Source organism: Perca fluviatilis, chromosome 3, assembly GCF_010015445.1.
Source record: "Perca fluviatilis chromosome 3, GENO_Pfluv_1.0, whole genome shotgun sequence".
NCBI classification, from domain to species: domain Eukaryota; kingdom Metazoa; phylum Chordata; class Actinopteri; order Perciformes; family Percidae; genus Perca; species Perca fluviatilis.
The window spans coordinates 31,903,227-31,921,584 of record NC_053114.1 but is presented as its reverse complement, the minus strand read 5'-3'; the positions used below and the strand labels follow the sequence as shown (position 1 = coordinate 31,921,584).

Sequence of the window (18,358 nt, the reverse complement as noted above, 5' to 3'; positions counted from 1 at the left end):
TTTCTCGCATAAAAAGTTTCAGAAGTGAATTTTGTAATGGAATAGCAGAGATCTGCGCAACCTAGATTCAGAAGACTACCTGATCTCAGGTCAGTTGTGTAGCCTATGTAAATGTTGGGGCGTGACCGTTTTCTTTATACATCCATGGGCGTGACAAAGGTACAGGTCTTGGGATGCTTACGTCAACTTCCAGCTTTGTTGAGATTCGCCCGTTTTCAGCGGCAGTTTCAAAATATGAGATTTTCATAGTAAAGGGGTGTCAATGGGATTTTGAGCTTCTATGTATGTCCTATTTACCCACCGAACTGTCGTTATTCAACTATGACAAGGCAAAATCGGTTTTGCATTCTATCACCCCTTTAAGATACAGAAAAATGGTATTTGTATTGTGGATTGTGTTTCCTGCAAAGAGAATAGAACATTTGCTAGAATGTGGTTTTCACATAACTGCATAAGGTAAAACAAAAGAAAAAAGTAGCCATTTCTAAATCTTATTTGGTGTCGTTTTACACAGCAGCGTGGTGGCACACCAAACCTTGATTCAACTTGTAGAAAGAGCCTTGAAACCTGTCTAACCATGTCAGCAACCTACTACATTCTGTTTATCATCTGCCCACATAGTGGTCATTTGTGCCATTCATAAACCAAAGTGTTCGGTGCATTTTAGGGATTCCCTGATTGATCGGCTGCCGATCATTATTGGCCGATATTTACCAAGGATGCACCGAATTCAGATTTTTGGGGTTCGGCCAAATCCACTGGTTAAGATTCCGTAACCGAATACCGAATCCGTTGTCTGGTTAACACAAGTTTTTAGCTGTGACTGTCCTTCCTTTGCCGTACCTGAAGTTGCTGATTTTTGGCGGCTGTATGTAGATTGCTTCATGCACAACTCATATTCTTTCGGATGTTTCATACGCACATGTTTTAACAGAGGCAATGTTGTGTATTGTTTAGGGTCCTTGCCACCACGAGACAAATCGGCATTGCAAATTGAACATGTAGCTCGACTTGAATCGCCTTCTTTTGACTGAAAGTACTGCCAAACATCACTTTTTCTGCTCAGGAGTTCCATTTTCACTTTCTCACAGCCTACTGCATTGAACGGTCCACCTACATGAACACCTTCCCGTAATCAACGATGGCGTCATTACGTCGACCAGCGTAGCAGAAGCGTAGGCTTTGGTTCGGTGGGAAAGCAGGCGATCTACTACGCACATACAGTATTCAGGCCAAGAGCAACAACCGCGTGCCGATGTCTATGGCTGGGTACCGAATTCAATACTTTTTAGGCACCGACGAATTGCCTCTAAAGTATCTAGTATCGAAAAATGCCTCGCCTTTAAATACCCAATTTCAATACCTAAGGAGTAAATCTCTGGTGGGAAATCAATGCAGTATAGTATCGTGATATTTTCCGTTGATTGATACACAGACGCCAAGTGTCAATCTTTTATTATATATGTGTTGGTCAGTTTGTCTGCTTGAAAATCACATTTTGCAGAAATAAAATTGTGAAAAAAACGTTTTTGCACACCTCTTTTGTCGGGCAGGTGCGTAGGATATGATCAAAGGCAACAGATCAAAAATAGTAGAAGAGTATCGACGGATATTTAGTATAATTTATTAGAATATTAACGTTGGTCTCAGACCTTCATCAGGTAAATTCACCTGATGAAGGTCTGAGACCGAAACGTTGTATTTTTCTAATAAATTATTGCTTGCGTAATGGTCAGTGTGCGGGATTTTCTCTCTGCAGAAATAAAATTGAAGTGAGATGAACAAACAAACATTATATAAAACAGATGTTGACAAAGTTTCTTTTTGGGGACATAATTTGAAATTGGGAAAGATTTGAAGTTGGGAAAAAGGTAATACATTGCAATATATCGCAGAATATTCACTATCACAAGAAAAGTCATGAAATTCATAGGACTGGACGACCAGCCACTCAATTCACATATTGATATGTAATTATTACATTGCCTATTCTAGTTGTCCTAGTCTTACTGTAGCTTGTTGCATTGCTCCTCGTAGCCTACTGCTCCATTGATTGAATGGACGGGGAATAGCAGAGCCAAAACATAGTGGGCTAGATTTACTAACACTAGCGCAGTTTGCGCTGCGTCCGTTTATGCAAGTTCGGTAATAGCGCACGCTATGCTTCCACAGTTTGCGTAGTATTTATCAACCCTGACACCCATCAGGCAATCAGCGTCTTTCTCCGCCCACTATACCGTAAATTGCGCTGTAGCAAAGCGGTACTGGTGCTATGATATGGCTGAGTGCAGACTGCGATATTCCCACTGCTGATGCTATGACTGTTTGAAATGATCCTGATGCCAATATTTGTAATGTAGCGAGGAGTTTAACAACTGGTGGAATGGGATGTGAACGCTGAGAGGGAGATTCAATTTCATCTTTGATTTCTTCCAGTAACTCTAATATTGCATGTCTGCTTGATCTGTAACGCTAAATTATGTTGTGTTCACTGACAAAGTGTGATTCTTCTGTTAAAAATATTTTCAGCTTCGCCTATGTCTTCGTCTTGCTCAAATTGCTGTTGCCATTTCACCAGCGGCATAAAGGTCTACGAGGAAACTCGATTGCGGCTGGTTTAAAGAGGCGGAGAATTTCCCCCCGCAGAATAGAGGCGGCTTACTGACAGTCTTTGTAAATACCACGGAATATATAATTAGGTGCACTTTGCGCTTATCCTCCCACCTTTTTGGGTGGAACTCCCACTTTCCCCACGACCCTCCCACGAACGCATATTGAAAGCGCAACTTGTCTCTTCTCGCTCATGTGGCAGACAATCTGCGATTTTACCCAAGTGCGCCCTGTTTGTAAATAGCCCGCATCGGTTACGTCCGTCTTTGCGACCAATTAGCGCCTGGAAACAGGCGCAAACGGCTTGATAAATCTAGCCCAGTGTGTGTCTGGGTAGTGTGTGGTAGACCAAGTGAGACTGCAGAGCGAGCGGTCAGAGCAGAGGAGAGTTTAAGTTTAGCAGCAAAGATATCAAGTGAGAGTACAGCACATAATAAGAAGGGCACAGCAAAGTTAGCAGTTTTGTGCACTGGGTCAAAGCTGTAGCGGGAACATATTCCTGCATCATGCGTTTGTGACAAAAAACAACAACAAAGGCATACTCGTCTACTGGCAATGGGAAAGAATCTATCATTAGCGGATTTTCCTGTTTCACTTGATGCAAAGGTTAATTTTTGTGATTAAATAAATTAAAAATATTACCCTAACACCCGTCTTCCTGTGTGCTGAAATTTGTTTATGTAGCTGTGACAACGAAACATGTACATATTAGGCTACAGCTGATGCGCTCATCTGTTGCCATTTCCGAATGCCTTCCTACAGTTAGTTAATAAACGTGGGCTTTCCACACAAACAATGAGAAAAAAATGAGATTTGAAAGGGGTGGTTCAGAATTTTGGACATAGGATCTCATTTCTAAGTTAGCCAATGTGTTATTTATCAGTGGAGACCATTTTCAACACTTTTCATCCAGTCCTTCCAGTTTCAGAGTTCGCTATATCACAGCTACAGCTATATCAGCTGCAATAACTAAACAAAACAACACAAAAACGTTTGGCATCAGCCATTTATCGGACAATTTTGCTTATTGACGATCAACAATCGGTATTGGCGGCTAAAATTGTGATTGGGGGATCTCTAGTGCATTTTCCATGGTTTGACCACAGTTCTCTTGAAGATTATTCTGACTCCTGATTAACGAAAACCAGTTAGCAATGAGAGGCTCCGGGAACCTTTCTCATCTGGATCTTGGGGTTGACCTCCTGTCACCAGGTAAATTCCATTTACCTGGAATTTTAGCATCAACGTGTGTGTGCGTTTGCATGTACACACGCATGCATGTGTATGCCAGAGATAGACGCACCACATGAGTGTCTGTGTAAGTGTGTGTGTGTGTGTGTGTGTGTGTGTGTGTGTGTGTGTGTGTGTGTGTGTGTGTGTGTGTGTGTGTGTGTGTGAGAGAAAAAGAGCGAAGAGTGAGAGGCTATCTGTAGACAGAAACTAATCAGTGTGTGTGAGATAAGAAAGCAGCCTTTATGGTGTATGGTAATCAGCCCCCCCTCGGCCTGCCACCGCCATGCATAATCACCACGACTTATTCACATGATTGATGAAATATGCTTCTGTGAAATCCAAGCTGCTTTTGTTATCATCCTGTTTTTCCCCTCTCTCCCCCCTCTCTTTCCTTTTTTCTAAATCTTTTTTTGTCTTGTTCAACCTCTCCGTCTCTCTAAACATCTCTCCCCTGCTCTGCAGTGGTCAAAGATGTTTGGGACCATGTACAAACAAGAAATTACACACACAGCATGGGGGCCCTCTTGGAACTATGTACAGTACATGCATACACAGCCACTCTACATATACTTTCCTCTAATACGGTAGTAAGTAATATGATGCATGAGAGATGCATGACAACATTGTCTGAAGGGGAATATGAAGAAAAGGAAGAGTGGAAAAAAAAATAAGGGTAAGAAGAACGAGTAAACGAGAAGACACATTAATTGTTCTGTCCTGCAGAGAAGTGTTGACTGGATTAGAGGGGGATGAGAGGACAGAGAGAAAGAGATTGAGTGATAGATGGAATTAGATGGATAGATGCTTCAGAGAGCTCTTGTCATTGACACTCAAGCGCATTAATCAGGGAATGGTTGCAGAATCCCCAACTAATGCAACATGAAGAAACAAAGAACCCATTTAAACAAAAAGCAGCAGCAAGTCCATACACAGACACAACTACTGAAGTAATGAGCGGCTACAGCTGACATGTGTCTGTACACGGTGCAAAAAAGTAATACATTACAGTTATACTTAGGAAATCAGTCTCATACATGAATCTCCACCATTTAGAAATGTAACCTGGGCGCCTGGGTAGCTCACCTGGTAGGGCGCCTGGGTAGCTCACCTGGTAGGGCGCCTGGGTAGCTCACCTGGTAGAGCGCACGCCCATATATAGAAGCTTACTCCTCGATGCAGCGGCCGCGGGTTCGACTACGACCTGCGGCCCTTTGCTGCATGTCACTCCCCCTCTCTCTCCCCCTTCATGTCTTCAGCTGTCCTATAAAAATAAAGGCCAAAAATGCCCAACAAATAATCTTTAAGAAAAGAAATGTTAACCTGACTCCGCCAGATGGATTGCTTCGCATTTGCTCGGCATATCCATCTGGGATCTTTCCGTTGGAGAACTTTTGGGAAGGGGTGAAAATACTGGTTAGCTGATTGGATAAACCATCTGTCTATCACCTATGTTGGTGATAGACGAGCCAAATCAACCAATCAGATCAACAAAGCGTATGAAAATACAACCACAAGCCCCTGCTGCTGCAGGCAAAGCATAGCTTGTTAGCTCAGCAAGCAAGCAGCATGTCGGTAAAGGATATTTGCCGTTTGTGTAACGAGAATTTAGGAATAAAAGGCACCCTTTCAGGTTTCGAGTCCATATTCCAAAAGAAGGATCCAAGAGAAAAAAGCATTAGCGAGCAGCTAACAGAATTAGGGCTACCGCTGTCTGAAAATACTGGTTAGCTGATTGGATAAACCATCTGTCTATCACCACCTAAACCCGCCTCAAAACCAACGCTGATTGGCCCGGTCGTTTGGCGAACGGCTCCAAATTTTCTCTATCTCAAGATGCCAGACTGATCTGCGAGTGGAAAACTGGAGCTTGCGAGATCAGGACGGTCTCACGAGGCTAAAGAAATGTAACCTTAACCAGAATTACTTGAAACACATAACAATCCTAACCTACCTCACTGATGTGAGGCGTCACATTTTACAGTGTTCTTACCAGCTAAGAAACCATGTTCATTTCACAGCACCATAAGTGAGTTGGCTCTGAATACTAGGCTGCGTTCTACCTACCAAACCCCATTGTTGCCTGCATGCATTTTATCTGCCTTCCTTCAATATAAGTAAGTTTAAAAAAAAAAAAAGCTTCAGCAAATTTGGCATTGCAAAAGTTGCAACAGCAAGAAGAGTTGGCTAAAAATCCAGGAAAAATATACAGCATGGAAGAGTGTGATTATTTGTAAAAAAAAACAAACAATAAAAATATGTATTGTTCAATACATTTTCAGCACTTCAGCTTGAATATCATATGTTTGATTGCATATTCATTTTTTGTTTTCTTCCTTTGAGCAGATGTAATCCATTTCAGTGCACAGTATACTTCTCTGCCACTCAGCTATGCATTTTCAGTTTAGGTTCAGCTTTACCTCCTAGAGTCTTTTAGGGTGAAGTGAAACAGAGCATCAGAACTCATAAAGATGGTTTGGCAAGAGGACTGGGCTAAATAAAGTTGAGCATCAAGAACTTTTGCTGTGATGCAATGCAGCATCATCTGGCAAGGTGCTGTGCTGTCTAATGTAATGTAAATGTGAACGCCACACTTTTAATGTTTACCTGGTGATCACTGTGACAGAAGATAAAGTAACTGCTGCCATAATAACTTTCCAGAGTTGTAGAATCCTGCCTGATAGTATCATAAACCTGTGTGCAGTGTTTTGTCTTCTGATAACGCTTTAAATTCATTGATGTACTCAAACAGGGCTCCCCCCACCAGCACAGTCCCTTGTGTTGTTTTAACGCTGGGCTGCTTTCTGTCTGAGCTTTGTCCTAGGACTTGCAGAGTTTAGGCTAATGCAGAATGTATAGGACTAGGAGAGAAAATTCTTGAGAAGACAGATGGGACTAGGACTGATTTGAGTTGAGAGTAGGCCATGGGGGAAGGTGTGCGCTGAGATTGAGGGTAAGATTAAGACTGGGACTGGTGAATTAAGGCCCCCGGCCTCAGGGTGCTATTACACATCTATAATGAGAAACAGAGAAGAGGGGGGCTTGTCTTTGGACCTCGGCACACCTTAGATTAAACATGCACAATTCTCATGCAAAATGGGCCAGGAACAGCCGGGACCAGCGTTGCTGTCTAATCCCTTTGCTGGAGTTGTTTCAGCCAGGGTTAACAGGCTCATCAGTCAGCACAGACTGCTTAGCACAGGACATCAAGGCCATTTGCAGATTTAAGTGTTTGTGATTGCTTCCCTTTCCAGATCCCCCCCCCCCACATGCTCCCTGTGCTGGCTAGGGAGCATATGAGCCTGCAATAAGACACACACAGGCATGCACATATATCAGCAATCTAATAGTATAGGTATAGGTGTGGTGTGGCTTTCACATAAACATCAGACTGTTTACCAAGTCTACAAAACAAAATATACCAATCACAAACACATTGGAAAACCCACAGTGACACATAATTTCACGCACACAAAGCTTGTATCACCAAAAGACTCTTTTATCTGTGAGACATTAGATAGATGGACAGACAGACAGACAGACAGACAGGGAAGCAGCAGCAAGCAGGCAACGTAAGAGAATCAAAACACATCTTCCACCTGCTATTAGAAAATGTATTCTTTCGATTTTTGAATGCAAAACACACATGTAAGTCTATGTTTCCTGTCTGCCGCACCCACTGTGTCCATCTACACTATAGCCTCATCCTTATTCATTTCCATTTCACAGCCAGAGTTGACTTCTATCACCAACCCACTGCTGTCATGTTCCTCAAGTATGTATGTGTGTGTGTGTGTGTGTGTGTGTGTGTGTGTGTGTGTGTGTGTGTGTGTGTGTGTGTGTGTGTATGGTGTACTCACAGTACAACACACACACACACACACACACACACACACACACACACACACACACACACACACACACACACACACACACACACACACACACACGCAGTCTGCGAGGAAAGGGGTTGGGGGGCAGAAAAAAAGTTGCAGCTAGGTACTGTAGGTTAGGAGGATAGAGAAAAAGAGAACAAGTGTAAAAATAAACAAGACAGCAAAGGAAAGAAAGAGTGATGGCAGAAGATAGAGATAGAGAAAGGCAGTGATTATACCACACTACATACAGTATGGTTCAGTGGAGCATATCTGCACAGGGACAGGCGGTCCATTAAAAAGCACAGACATCCTTATCCTGCTTGTCTGCCTGCTTTCTCTTACATCCATGTATACATGGAGAGGAACCTATCTAAATAAACCTGAAAGCAATCTCACATCTCAACTTTGCCTCAGAATAACCATCATGACAATGCATTTTATACAGTAGATTTATTTTATTTTAATTTTTTCTCTGTCTGAAACTATAGGTTTTTGATCTCATTTAAATTGGCCGTATTGTTGGGTTTCCCGAAATAATGCCTTTTCTATATATGCTAACTAGGGTTTATGCTAGACCTTTTTTTTAACATACATAATTATGCAAAATATTCTGTCCATATAGAACAACTACCAGACATTTGTTTTAAATAGCCATAGCTCATGTGACAATTGATGACACCACGCTAGGTTCCGGTTCTGGCACGACAACGGCGCAGCTCCCCGCCAACAATCCCCCCGCCCCCCCACACACACTCCTGTGGCAGTGGTGTTAACACCAACACCCTGTTCTCCAAGCTTCCAGTCCTGGCAGCACGGCTGAGTTAACCAGCTGACGGCAGCTAACGTTGTAGTTGGCAGCAGTTAGCTGTTAGCATTACTTTAGCAACAAGTAAAGCTAGGTTTATGGTCGCTGTGGTGTTCCCGCTGACATAATCCCGATTTTCTTTTGTGGCGCATGGTCGTGCATCTTTGAACTTTTAAAACTTAGCATGCAATGCGCGTTCCATTTCGACATGGTCGGCCGGGAAAACAAGTGGCATGTATGTTTACGCGATAACACGCCACTTGTAGAAAGTGGTGTGTATGTTTACGTCCGCTGTATACAGCGTAGACATACACGCAGATAGCTCAAAATGTGTACAGATAACACGCCACTTGGCTTAAAGTGCCCATATTATGAAAAAAAACACTTTTTCTGGGATTTGGGGTGTTCTTTTGTGTCTCTGGTGCTTCCACACACATACAAACTTTGAAAAAAATCCATACATGCTGTTTTGAGTGAGATACGGTTTCTGAATGTGTCCTGCCTTCAGTCTCCGGGTGAGCTGTTCAAAATCGGCTCGGACTGTGACAGTCCGAAATGAGCTGGCTAACCACAACCGTTAGCTCGTAGCGTTAACGCGCATTAGTACGCTAACGGTAACTAGCATGCTACATCGTTCTCAATGGTAAAGCAACGCTACAACAACACACCAAGTTCACCATAATCTACAAAAGAACTACTTACATGTGTGCCCTCATTTAGAAGTCTCCCAGCTAATCCTGCCTTGTAACTGACCAAAGTTGGAGAAACCACCCTCTCTCTTTTACTGTCTTTAGAGTTAGCTAGCTGACATGCTCTACATCTGAGCTACGGGCAAAGTGAGCAGAACAAAGATAGTAGTGAAGAAGAAGATGAAAAGAGGTCTCACTCTGTAGCTAAAACAGAAACCAGGTGAAAAGAGGATCTGCAGCAGTGAGAGAGAGCTGTGCAGTACAACAAAAATATGGTGTTTTTAGAAAATTAAACCATGTAAACCTATTCTGGTACAACCTTAAAATACAGTTATGAACCTGAAAATGAGCATAATATGGGCGCTTTAAGAAAGTGGGCGTGTATGTTTGAGCAAAGTCATGATGTCATGTTGGAATGTTGCATTCAGGCCTAAATAAAGAAATCTAAACCTACTACTGAATTCTACTTAAGGGAGAAGTTGTGAATATTTTTAACAATAAATTGTCAACACCATATTTATTTATTAGTTTTAAAAGAGATGGACATAGATTCATTCTTTTAAGTTAAAAAATGGTCCTAAAGTGACCCGGGTTAATCTGGTCAAGTTGGGTCCAACAGCTTTATCCATAAATTATAAAGTCTAATGTCATTCTTTCTCTCAAGTCACACCAAAATATGATTGCTAATCATTTAATTAAGGCTGTCTATTTAATATCCTTGTTGTGTGCGCTCGGCCCTCAGTGTTACTCTGTATGCAGGCCTCGCCTCGCAGTGCAAAATGCCACCGTAATGGAAGCAAAGTGTTGGGTTAATTGATAAATCTGGGGTCCTGAGTAGGAAGGAGTGTGGCAGGGGGAATGTTTTATGGCTGTGCAAATGAAGGGGCTGCAGAGTTTTACACATGCCGTAAAATGGTTATGGAGAATTAGCGTTCTTCCTTTCTCACCGCAGTAACCTGGACACTAATGCAGCAGAGCCGGAGAGATGGATGGGCGTGATAACGTAGGAAATACATATACAGACAGACACACATAAAAGGTGGACACATATCAGTTCACACATTTGCAGCCCCTTCCCCACCTAATTCCTTTGTCTCTACTTGTGACCTATTTCAGTTTAGGTGTTAATTGCTAATGAACACTGTTCCCATTAAAAATATCCCTCATATATCAGTTGTATGCATCATGGTAATACATTATGGCTGAGGTCATTAAGAGTGAGCCAGCATGTGTCTGTATGTGTAGTACACCACTTTCCCCTCCCGTCCCCGCTGGCTTAGGATACAATGCAATACTTAAAGCCACATCTGGGAAGAATGTGTGTTCTGCAGGTTTGGGAGTGAGTGCTCGTTTTAAGGTGTAACGTGTATGAGGAATGCGGTTGCAACCGTCTGTGTATATGCATGTGCATGCATGTGATTGTATACGTCTATGTGCATGTGTTCAGGATAGCAGGGATGTCTGTGCAAATGTGTGTTCTGGTGAGTACCAGTGTGTGTTGGTTCTGATCAGACGCTAGCTTTGGAAAGTTGTGACGGGTGTCAGTCTAATGCGAGGGGATAGAAAGGCTTGGAGCGCAGACAGACACAGACGTGACCACTCACTGTAGTGTACTTGATTAGCACGTAGCCTCCTAATTAGCTATCCTCTGTGGTTACAGGCAGTACTGCTGGTGACATGGCTAATAACAACCACAGAATTAGCATGGACAGAGAGGGCTTTCCCATATCTGCATTTGAAATTAGTCATTGCTGGTGCATTTAGCTGGTGCAGAAGCTAAAACAACTTTGAATATTTTATCTTACAATGAATATTATAGTGCTGGCTGTATTAAGCCTTCCAACTTTAAGAGGTTTAGGCACTCGCTCACAAAACCTAGCCTTTCCTCATCACAAACAATTCACAAAGTAATTCACATTCTTGCTATCTTTGAGTGACACATGTGAGCACCTTAATACAGCACTGTCCTTTTAGCAATTGATTCAGTATGACTTAAAACAAGTTTAGTGTGAGATTCGCATTTCACCCTGGTCTAGAGAAGGGTTGTGAAGTCCGGTTAGATGATGCATGTTGACCTATGTAAGTCAACCACAAGTTTAACCAGCATCCCTGTGTTGGTATGACATGGCTATTAGACAAAAAAAGTAAAGTCAAATCTACAATTATCAAGGAGAGCTCTGGATTTCAGGCTGGCGTTGAAATATGGTGCTTTAAGAGAACCTGGGAAGTCAAGGCAAGGGCACATAGGAGATGGAGAATGGGTAACCATTACACAGCCCCCCTTGGCATAGGCCAGGGCCCATCTGTGGCATCTATGTGATTGTGTGGATGTGTGTGTCCTGAAAGGCTGGGCCATATTTGCATTGATAGATTTCCTTACTGTGACACAGAGGGCTAAGGTAAAAAAAATGAGTCATCGGCTATTTCTAGGGCTTGGTTTGGATTGGGGATGCTGTGTACATACTGCCAAGAGCCGGGATAGTCAGGCCAGAGAGCCGTGGTCTGGAACCAGGAAAGAACTGGGCTATGTTAATGATGAGGCTTCAGGCTGTGCAGAGGGCTGAAGCAAGGCTTAGGGTGATGATTACAAGCAGGGCTAGGTAATGTGGCAGAGGCTGGGTGAGAGGGCTGGGGCTAGGGTTTGAAAATAATTAGGAGCATGGCTGGATAACATAGCTAGATAATGTGGCTGGGGGGAAGCTGGCTGGGCACGGTATGAAGATGATGAGTACCAGGGTTGAGCTGTCCACTCCATTGGCCCTCTGAGCTGTGACAAGAAGCTCTGCTGGATGCTGCTGTAGCTGGGGGTGATGCCAACGATAGGACTAATGCACTAATTACCACAGAGCGAGAGAAGAAAAAGAGAGAGTAAATAGAGGTAGAGAGAGATACAGAAAGAGATGGAGCGTCAGACTGAGAGATGAAAGGGGGGGAAACCTGAAGTCTGATGAGCTCTGAGTGACAGCAGAATGACATGACTGGGCTGAGAACAGGCACCGCTATCTTCATCATCTTCTTCAACAACACCCTACACAGCAGCAGCAGTATCACAGATTAAAGGGAGGTCAAGTTTAGCCAGCATGTAAAAATGTGTGTCTGGATGTAATATGTATTCATGTTTATGGCTGTCTCCATGCATGCATATATTAGTGTGTGCATGTGCAAGTGTGTATGCGTTACATATTGTTTAGGCAAGTGGCTAGTAGGAAGCTGTCATATTGCAGCATCCATCAGAGACACAGTTAGATTATAGGGAATAGCTATATACACACCAAATTTAACATCATTTACTGATATTGTGTTGCACTTTTTGACCACTGGTGGTGATGTAGAGGAGTGTTTTGATAAGCAGTTTGAATCTCAGGCACTACCAACAAACGCATGCACACCAAAAGCATGGAGGGATGACATGATGACATAAACGTGTATGTCAAAATATGAACTAGTAGACACAATTTTGTCATCTCATAATATAATCATCATACAGTCTAGCTATGACATTTGACAAACCATACAATTTATTTGTTGTTGTTCGTTTTGTTGCAAATAAAGTTCAATGACATGACTTGCGGCCTGCAATGCGTTTCAACTTTAGCAAATGTCTGCATGTAGGGTCTCTAATTTAAATTGTGAGGTAAATTATCCCTGATGGCTTTAATTTACAGTAATGGCTTCAGTGAAAACCCTCTTTTACCACACATGCTCAAACACAGAGACCCTACAAGCCTTCCATCAATACTGTATTTTACAAACATAGCATAGATGCACCGAGCAAAACCTCACTCCCCTGGCCCCTGTTGTCAGCTTCAGGAGACCCCATTCACCCGCCCACTCACTCCCCATACTTATTTATCTCCACTTCCTGGGGCCGTGTTAGTTCATTCCCCTGTCGCTGCTCCCTCCTTCTTCCCTTGCCTCTCTCTCTCTCTCTCTCTCTCTCTCTCTCTCTCTCTCTCATTTCACTCCTTGTTTCCGGGCAATTGGGTCTGGGTGCTGGTGGTGGGGGGTAAGAGGTTGGGGTGGAGCTGCTGGGAACTTTGTGTGTGTGTGTGTGTGTGTGTGTGTGTGTGTGTGTGTGTGTGTGTGTGTGTGTGTGTGTGTGTGTGTGTGTGTGTGTGTGTGCGTGCTGGAAAGTGAGCTAATAAAGGACGGTGATCCATGAAAGGCCTTGAGCAAAGACACAGTCAATTACCTAATGCCTGGACCAGACCGCAGGGCCCACGCACACACATTCTCTCTCTTACATACTCACACACACACACACCCATGCATACACCTAATTTACGTATACATTGAGAGGGGGCAGTGGAGGGCATAACTGGGAATTGTGTGAATGTGTGTGGGTGGGTGTGCATATGCGTGTGATGGAGAGCGGCGATTTATTAAATTGCTGTCACTTTTGACAAATTTGTGCAACTCAAGTTGAAAGGGTTAGGCTGCACAGCATCTCTGTTTTTCCTCTGTTCTCTTAGAGGAGAATAATGCCTTTGAGACCAAAACTCAGGCAACCCCAGGATAAACCCGTGACTGCCATCAGTCTGAATTGGTTGACAAGTCTCGTCTGACCTGGCTTCATGTCCCAGCTCTAGACCTGGGTTTAACATGGATCTGACATTTTCTTGATAATTGTATGATCACTATTAACTTAGTATAGGATTACTATAAATCCTCAGCAGATATTAGGCGCTCCTTCAGTTTCAACCATACATTTTAATTTTGTACAGTTTAGGTTGTTGTATTTACATGAAGTGACATATAAAGATAAACAATCCTACACAATCATGTAGAATATTGCAACAACCTCTCTAAATTAAGTGAAACACAATAGCTCTGTTAGGCAGACCGATACATTTATACATAGTCTTGCGTAATTATGTGTTTAAGTCGTGTTTGGTCTAAGGCTTTAGTGAACAACGATGACCATGTTTGGCAGCAGTCTGAAATAAATGGGTCCTATGCACGTTCACCACATCTTCATTATCCTGTGTAACACACATGGCTTTAAGTGTTTTCCACCTCGATGGATTGTGTGTGTGTGTGTGTGTGTGTGTGTGTGTGTGTGTGTGTGTGTGTGTGTGTGTGTGTGTGTGTGTGTGTGTGTGTGTGTGTGTGTGTGTGTGTGTGTGTGTGTATGTGGCTGCATGCGCAAGTGTGTGTATTGAGTCCAGGAAATTTGGGTACATAGTAGTTATACCCGATAACTAAATGTTAATAATAATAATAATAATAATAATACCAATACTTCATTATATTTGTGTTTGTAGTTTTTAACCTACCTCCTCTTGTAGTGAGTGTGTAGTCTACTATCTTAAGCTCTTGGCGTAGGCTGGCTGAGTAAAGGAATTGCTGCTGTGGCTCAGATGGTGGAGCATACTTCCTGTTCCTCTGGTTGGTGAAGAAAAACAACAACAAAAAAAGTTATATTTCATAAAGTTTTCAGTTCAGCTCAGGTTAGTCTTTAGTAAAATATCAAACAGTGATTAGGTTGAGCATGAATCCATAATTCAGAAAATAAATACAAAAAAACAACCTAAAACCACTGAAAATACACAGGGACAAACTCAAATACGGTATATAAGTTCCTTTAGAACATGTCTATTTAGTTATTTGATTGCAGTGGGACAAAGAAGAAGAAGCTTGGAGTGGCAAGAAAATTGGGTGGTCTTTTATACGGTAGTCAGGGGAATTATTGTGCGAGACAGATCAAACAGAGGGTTAATAACAGTACTTCACAAACATACACAAACGTAAACACACACACACACACACACACACACACACACACACACACACCCACACACCCACACACCCACACACCCACACACCCACACCCACACAATTCTAATTAAAACTAATACATGCCTTGAAATAAATCAGGGAGAGACTTTTTATAATAAACCCGGTCTGAAGCAGTCTTAAAATAATCTCCTGGCACACACCCATTAGTTTTCATAAGGATGTGTCCATTTGCTACTTAATGTTGCATGAATTTGCTTGTGACTGTGTTGAGTGCATACAATACAGTCACACTTGTATGTTTTCACAAGCATGTATGGCTTAGTGTATATGAAAGAAAAATGACATAATTAAGAAAAACCTTTTACTAAACACTTCTGGTTTATGTCTGTGTGATTGCATGTGAGAATGCTTTTGTAGTGTCTGTGTGTGGGTGTGTTTGTTGCATGTAGTATGCATAGGGTTCTCACAATTTGCCAGTGGGGAGTCTTATATACTTGTGTCGAAGCTGATTCTGGGCCTCCTCCAGGTGTGTGTAAGAGGTCTGTAGACGTAACGTCAGGTCAGGACAAAGCATGCGCTGCTCCCACACTTCCCCTGGCTCTCGGAACAGTCCCTGGAATAATCACAACCACCAACACACACAGAGACACACACAAGAATCAGATAACGATCACTGTATCTTTTTGTTTCAGACAACCGCCTCTTTCTTTCTCTGATCCCTCTCCCACAGGTAGTGATGGCTTACAGCTAAAAACAGAGGCCAATCCTCTTCATCTCTCCTCCTGTGACACAGAGACCAAGAGAGAAGCAGAGAGGGGGAGAGAAAAAGAGAGTGAAGAAAATTACAGTATATCAGGTGAGAGAAAGAGGAGACTAGGAGACCAAGCATGCCAGAATAAAATTGAGGGACACAGAGAGGGGAGAGGAGCGCCAAAGAGTGAAAAAGATGGTGAAAACATAAAACATAATACACACTCAGCTGCACATCTACTATACAGTCTCATTAGCCTCAGAGACACTTGAATTTTTTCCACATGTAATTCTTTCCTTTCATTTATCGTGTCTTCATCATCATCATCATCACAGCATTAAAGCTTAAGAAAAAACACCTTGACAAAAAAAGTAAAGATCATTTTACTGTGACAGACATCTAACTTTGTGATCAATGTGTGAAACTAATATAATGGGACAAATAAAAAGTTTTTAGTGCATAAAATGAAAAGGGAAAAAACAAAGATTTCTCAAGTAAGAAGACAAACAATGAAGAAATATGTCTACAAATATGCTATACCAGTTAGTACAAGTTATTTATAACTAAGGCATAAACTGTATCAGATTGTGGGTCCACAGACAATGTCTCTATGCAGGTTTAATTCATTGTTGGTTTTGGTCCTTTCTGGGGAATGTTTATTTAAAAAAAGATGAAGGAATGCCATCATTATCTTTAATTCCTTCTTAAACTGCTTGGAATGCAGTTTAATGACATATATATCCTGTTATCTCTCTCACAACTTACACACAGATTTTTGGGACTAAATCTTACAAACAAATCAGTTATACTCTGAACAGCTGTCTGTCAATTTTATTCCTTGTACATCTTCTTGACATTGTGGCTCCTACCCTGGAGTGATGGGTTTCTGATGTGTACTGACAAATAAAAGTTGCAAAGACAAAGAAAGGTTGTTTTTATACCATTCCAATTCATTCTGTACCATTCTCTGACTAACCTGACTCCCTACCCTTACAACACATTTAAACTTAAATTTAAACTTAATTTTTTTTAATAAGTCAGGGAGAGCTGAGGACATTGCATTTATTAGTTTTATAAAAATTAAATTTTCAAATATCAACACTCAGTGGTGTTTACTCATTCTAGTTTCAATGATATAGATACTTTACACAATTTGCAAAATACATGGGGAAAAATGTGTAGTTTGTAGTGATAAATAGCAGGGATGCTGTTTTCACTATCACTAGTTTTAGTGTGAAATGTTGACAATTCTACATACAAGGACATTTTTCAGTTACACATACTGAACAAATATTAAAACATGTATGTGTCTGGTTGATAAAAAAAAACAACTAAATGCAACCTTTAAACATGCATTACTATGTAACTTGCATATGCTCTTTTGTGAGAGTGATGTGTAAACTTTGGGCTGTGCAGATTAACTTAAATGTTGTTGCTTTGTTTGAGGTGACCTTCAGTTGTTGTTTGGTGTTAAAAAAGGAGGGAGGATGACGGAGGGGAGATAGAGGGAGGGACGGGGACCCTGTCCTTGCTCCTATCACCACGGGATCGGTGGCCTGGTCTGACCACTTCCACAGCCAGCACCTCAACCTTATCCATCACCACTAGATAGTTATCACACCAGGGAGCGTGAGGGTGTGGGGTGTAGGGTTAAGTGCAAAAAAAAGAAAGGGGAACTTCCTGCACACTCAAAACAGAGAAACACAGGGAGGCAGAGACAGACAGACATCTGCACATCAGCACTAAGAGACTTTCCTGACACCATTAATTAACTTACCCTAACTACAACCAACTGGAGACATGTCTGAGTGAGTGAGTGTGTGTGTGTGTGTGTGTGTGTGTGTGTGTGTGTGTGTGTGTGTGTGTGTGTGTGTGTGTGTGTGTGTGTGTGTGTGTGTGTGTGTGTGTGTGTGTGTGTGTGTGTGTAGCTTATAAAATGACACAGATCCACGCCTGACTTCTGCTCACTTATGTTTTACATTACTAGAAACTAATAATAGGGAAAGTGCTTTTCCATAAAGAGCTACAGAGCGTAAATAACACAAATGGTGAAATGGCTCCTCAACAAATAATCAACATGCACATGTTGCTGTGCTCCTGAATGTGTAACAAGTCATGGCTTTATATCACTTGATAACCTGACAGTATGCTGTGTTGTTGTGAGTTTTTTCAAAAATGACTGTGGTCGAATGTTAGTATGCAGCTTTAATATGGTAGCATGAAGGTCCATAAAGGTACAAAATTACAATAAAGTAGATTTACAAATATATCCTTGTATGCCTGACACAGCACTTATTCATACTGGTTGGACAACCCACATCGAATGGATGAGGAAAACAAATCAGAGCTGTGCATGGGACTCACTGGTACACAAACATTTGATAGTAACACATAGCCACACAGCCACACAGTAGTACTCACTGAAATACAGACACTAAACGGCTCTGTGCAGTAGCCCCCAAGAGAGAGCTGTCTGCCATGTTTTAATGATGTCATTCTTCTTTAAAAGGAGTTTTAAAGGATCTCTGCTTTCATCAAGAGCCATATCCAATGGGACAAGAAGGGGATGTTGGGGGTCTTTAATAATTAGTATGACACTTTGTAAAATTATTACTCTCTTTCTCCTCTTGTGCATGCTCTATTGCTATTCTTTTTT

At 41.9% G+C, this 18,358-nt stretch overlaps 1 protein-coding gene across 4 annotated transcripts in view; it reads right to left on the bottom strand.

The window, feature by feature from the left end:
- spata17 (spermatogenesis associated 17) overlaps window positions 1-18,358 on the bottom strand; it is a 48,175-nt gene that overhangs the window by 6,832 nt on the left and 22,985 nt on the right. For 2 of the 4 annotated variants that reach the window (XM_039794229.1, XM_039794228.1), the window contains exons 8-9: window positions 15,419-15,564; window positions 14,489-14,597 (exon numbers count right to left, since the gene is read on the bottom strand). In XM_039794229.1, coding sequence (XP_039650163.1) covers window positions 14,516-14,597; window positions 15,419-15,564 — 228 coding nt within the window. In that variant the 3' untranslated portion in view covers window positions 14,489-14,515. The remainder of the gene's footprint in view (window positions 1-14,488; window positions 14,598-15,418; window positions 15,565-18,358) is intronic. The other 2 variants (XM_039794231.1, XM_039794230.1) reach the window with 1 other exon arrangement.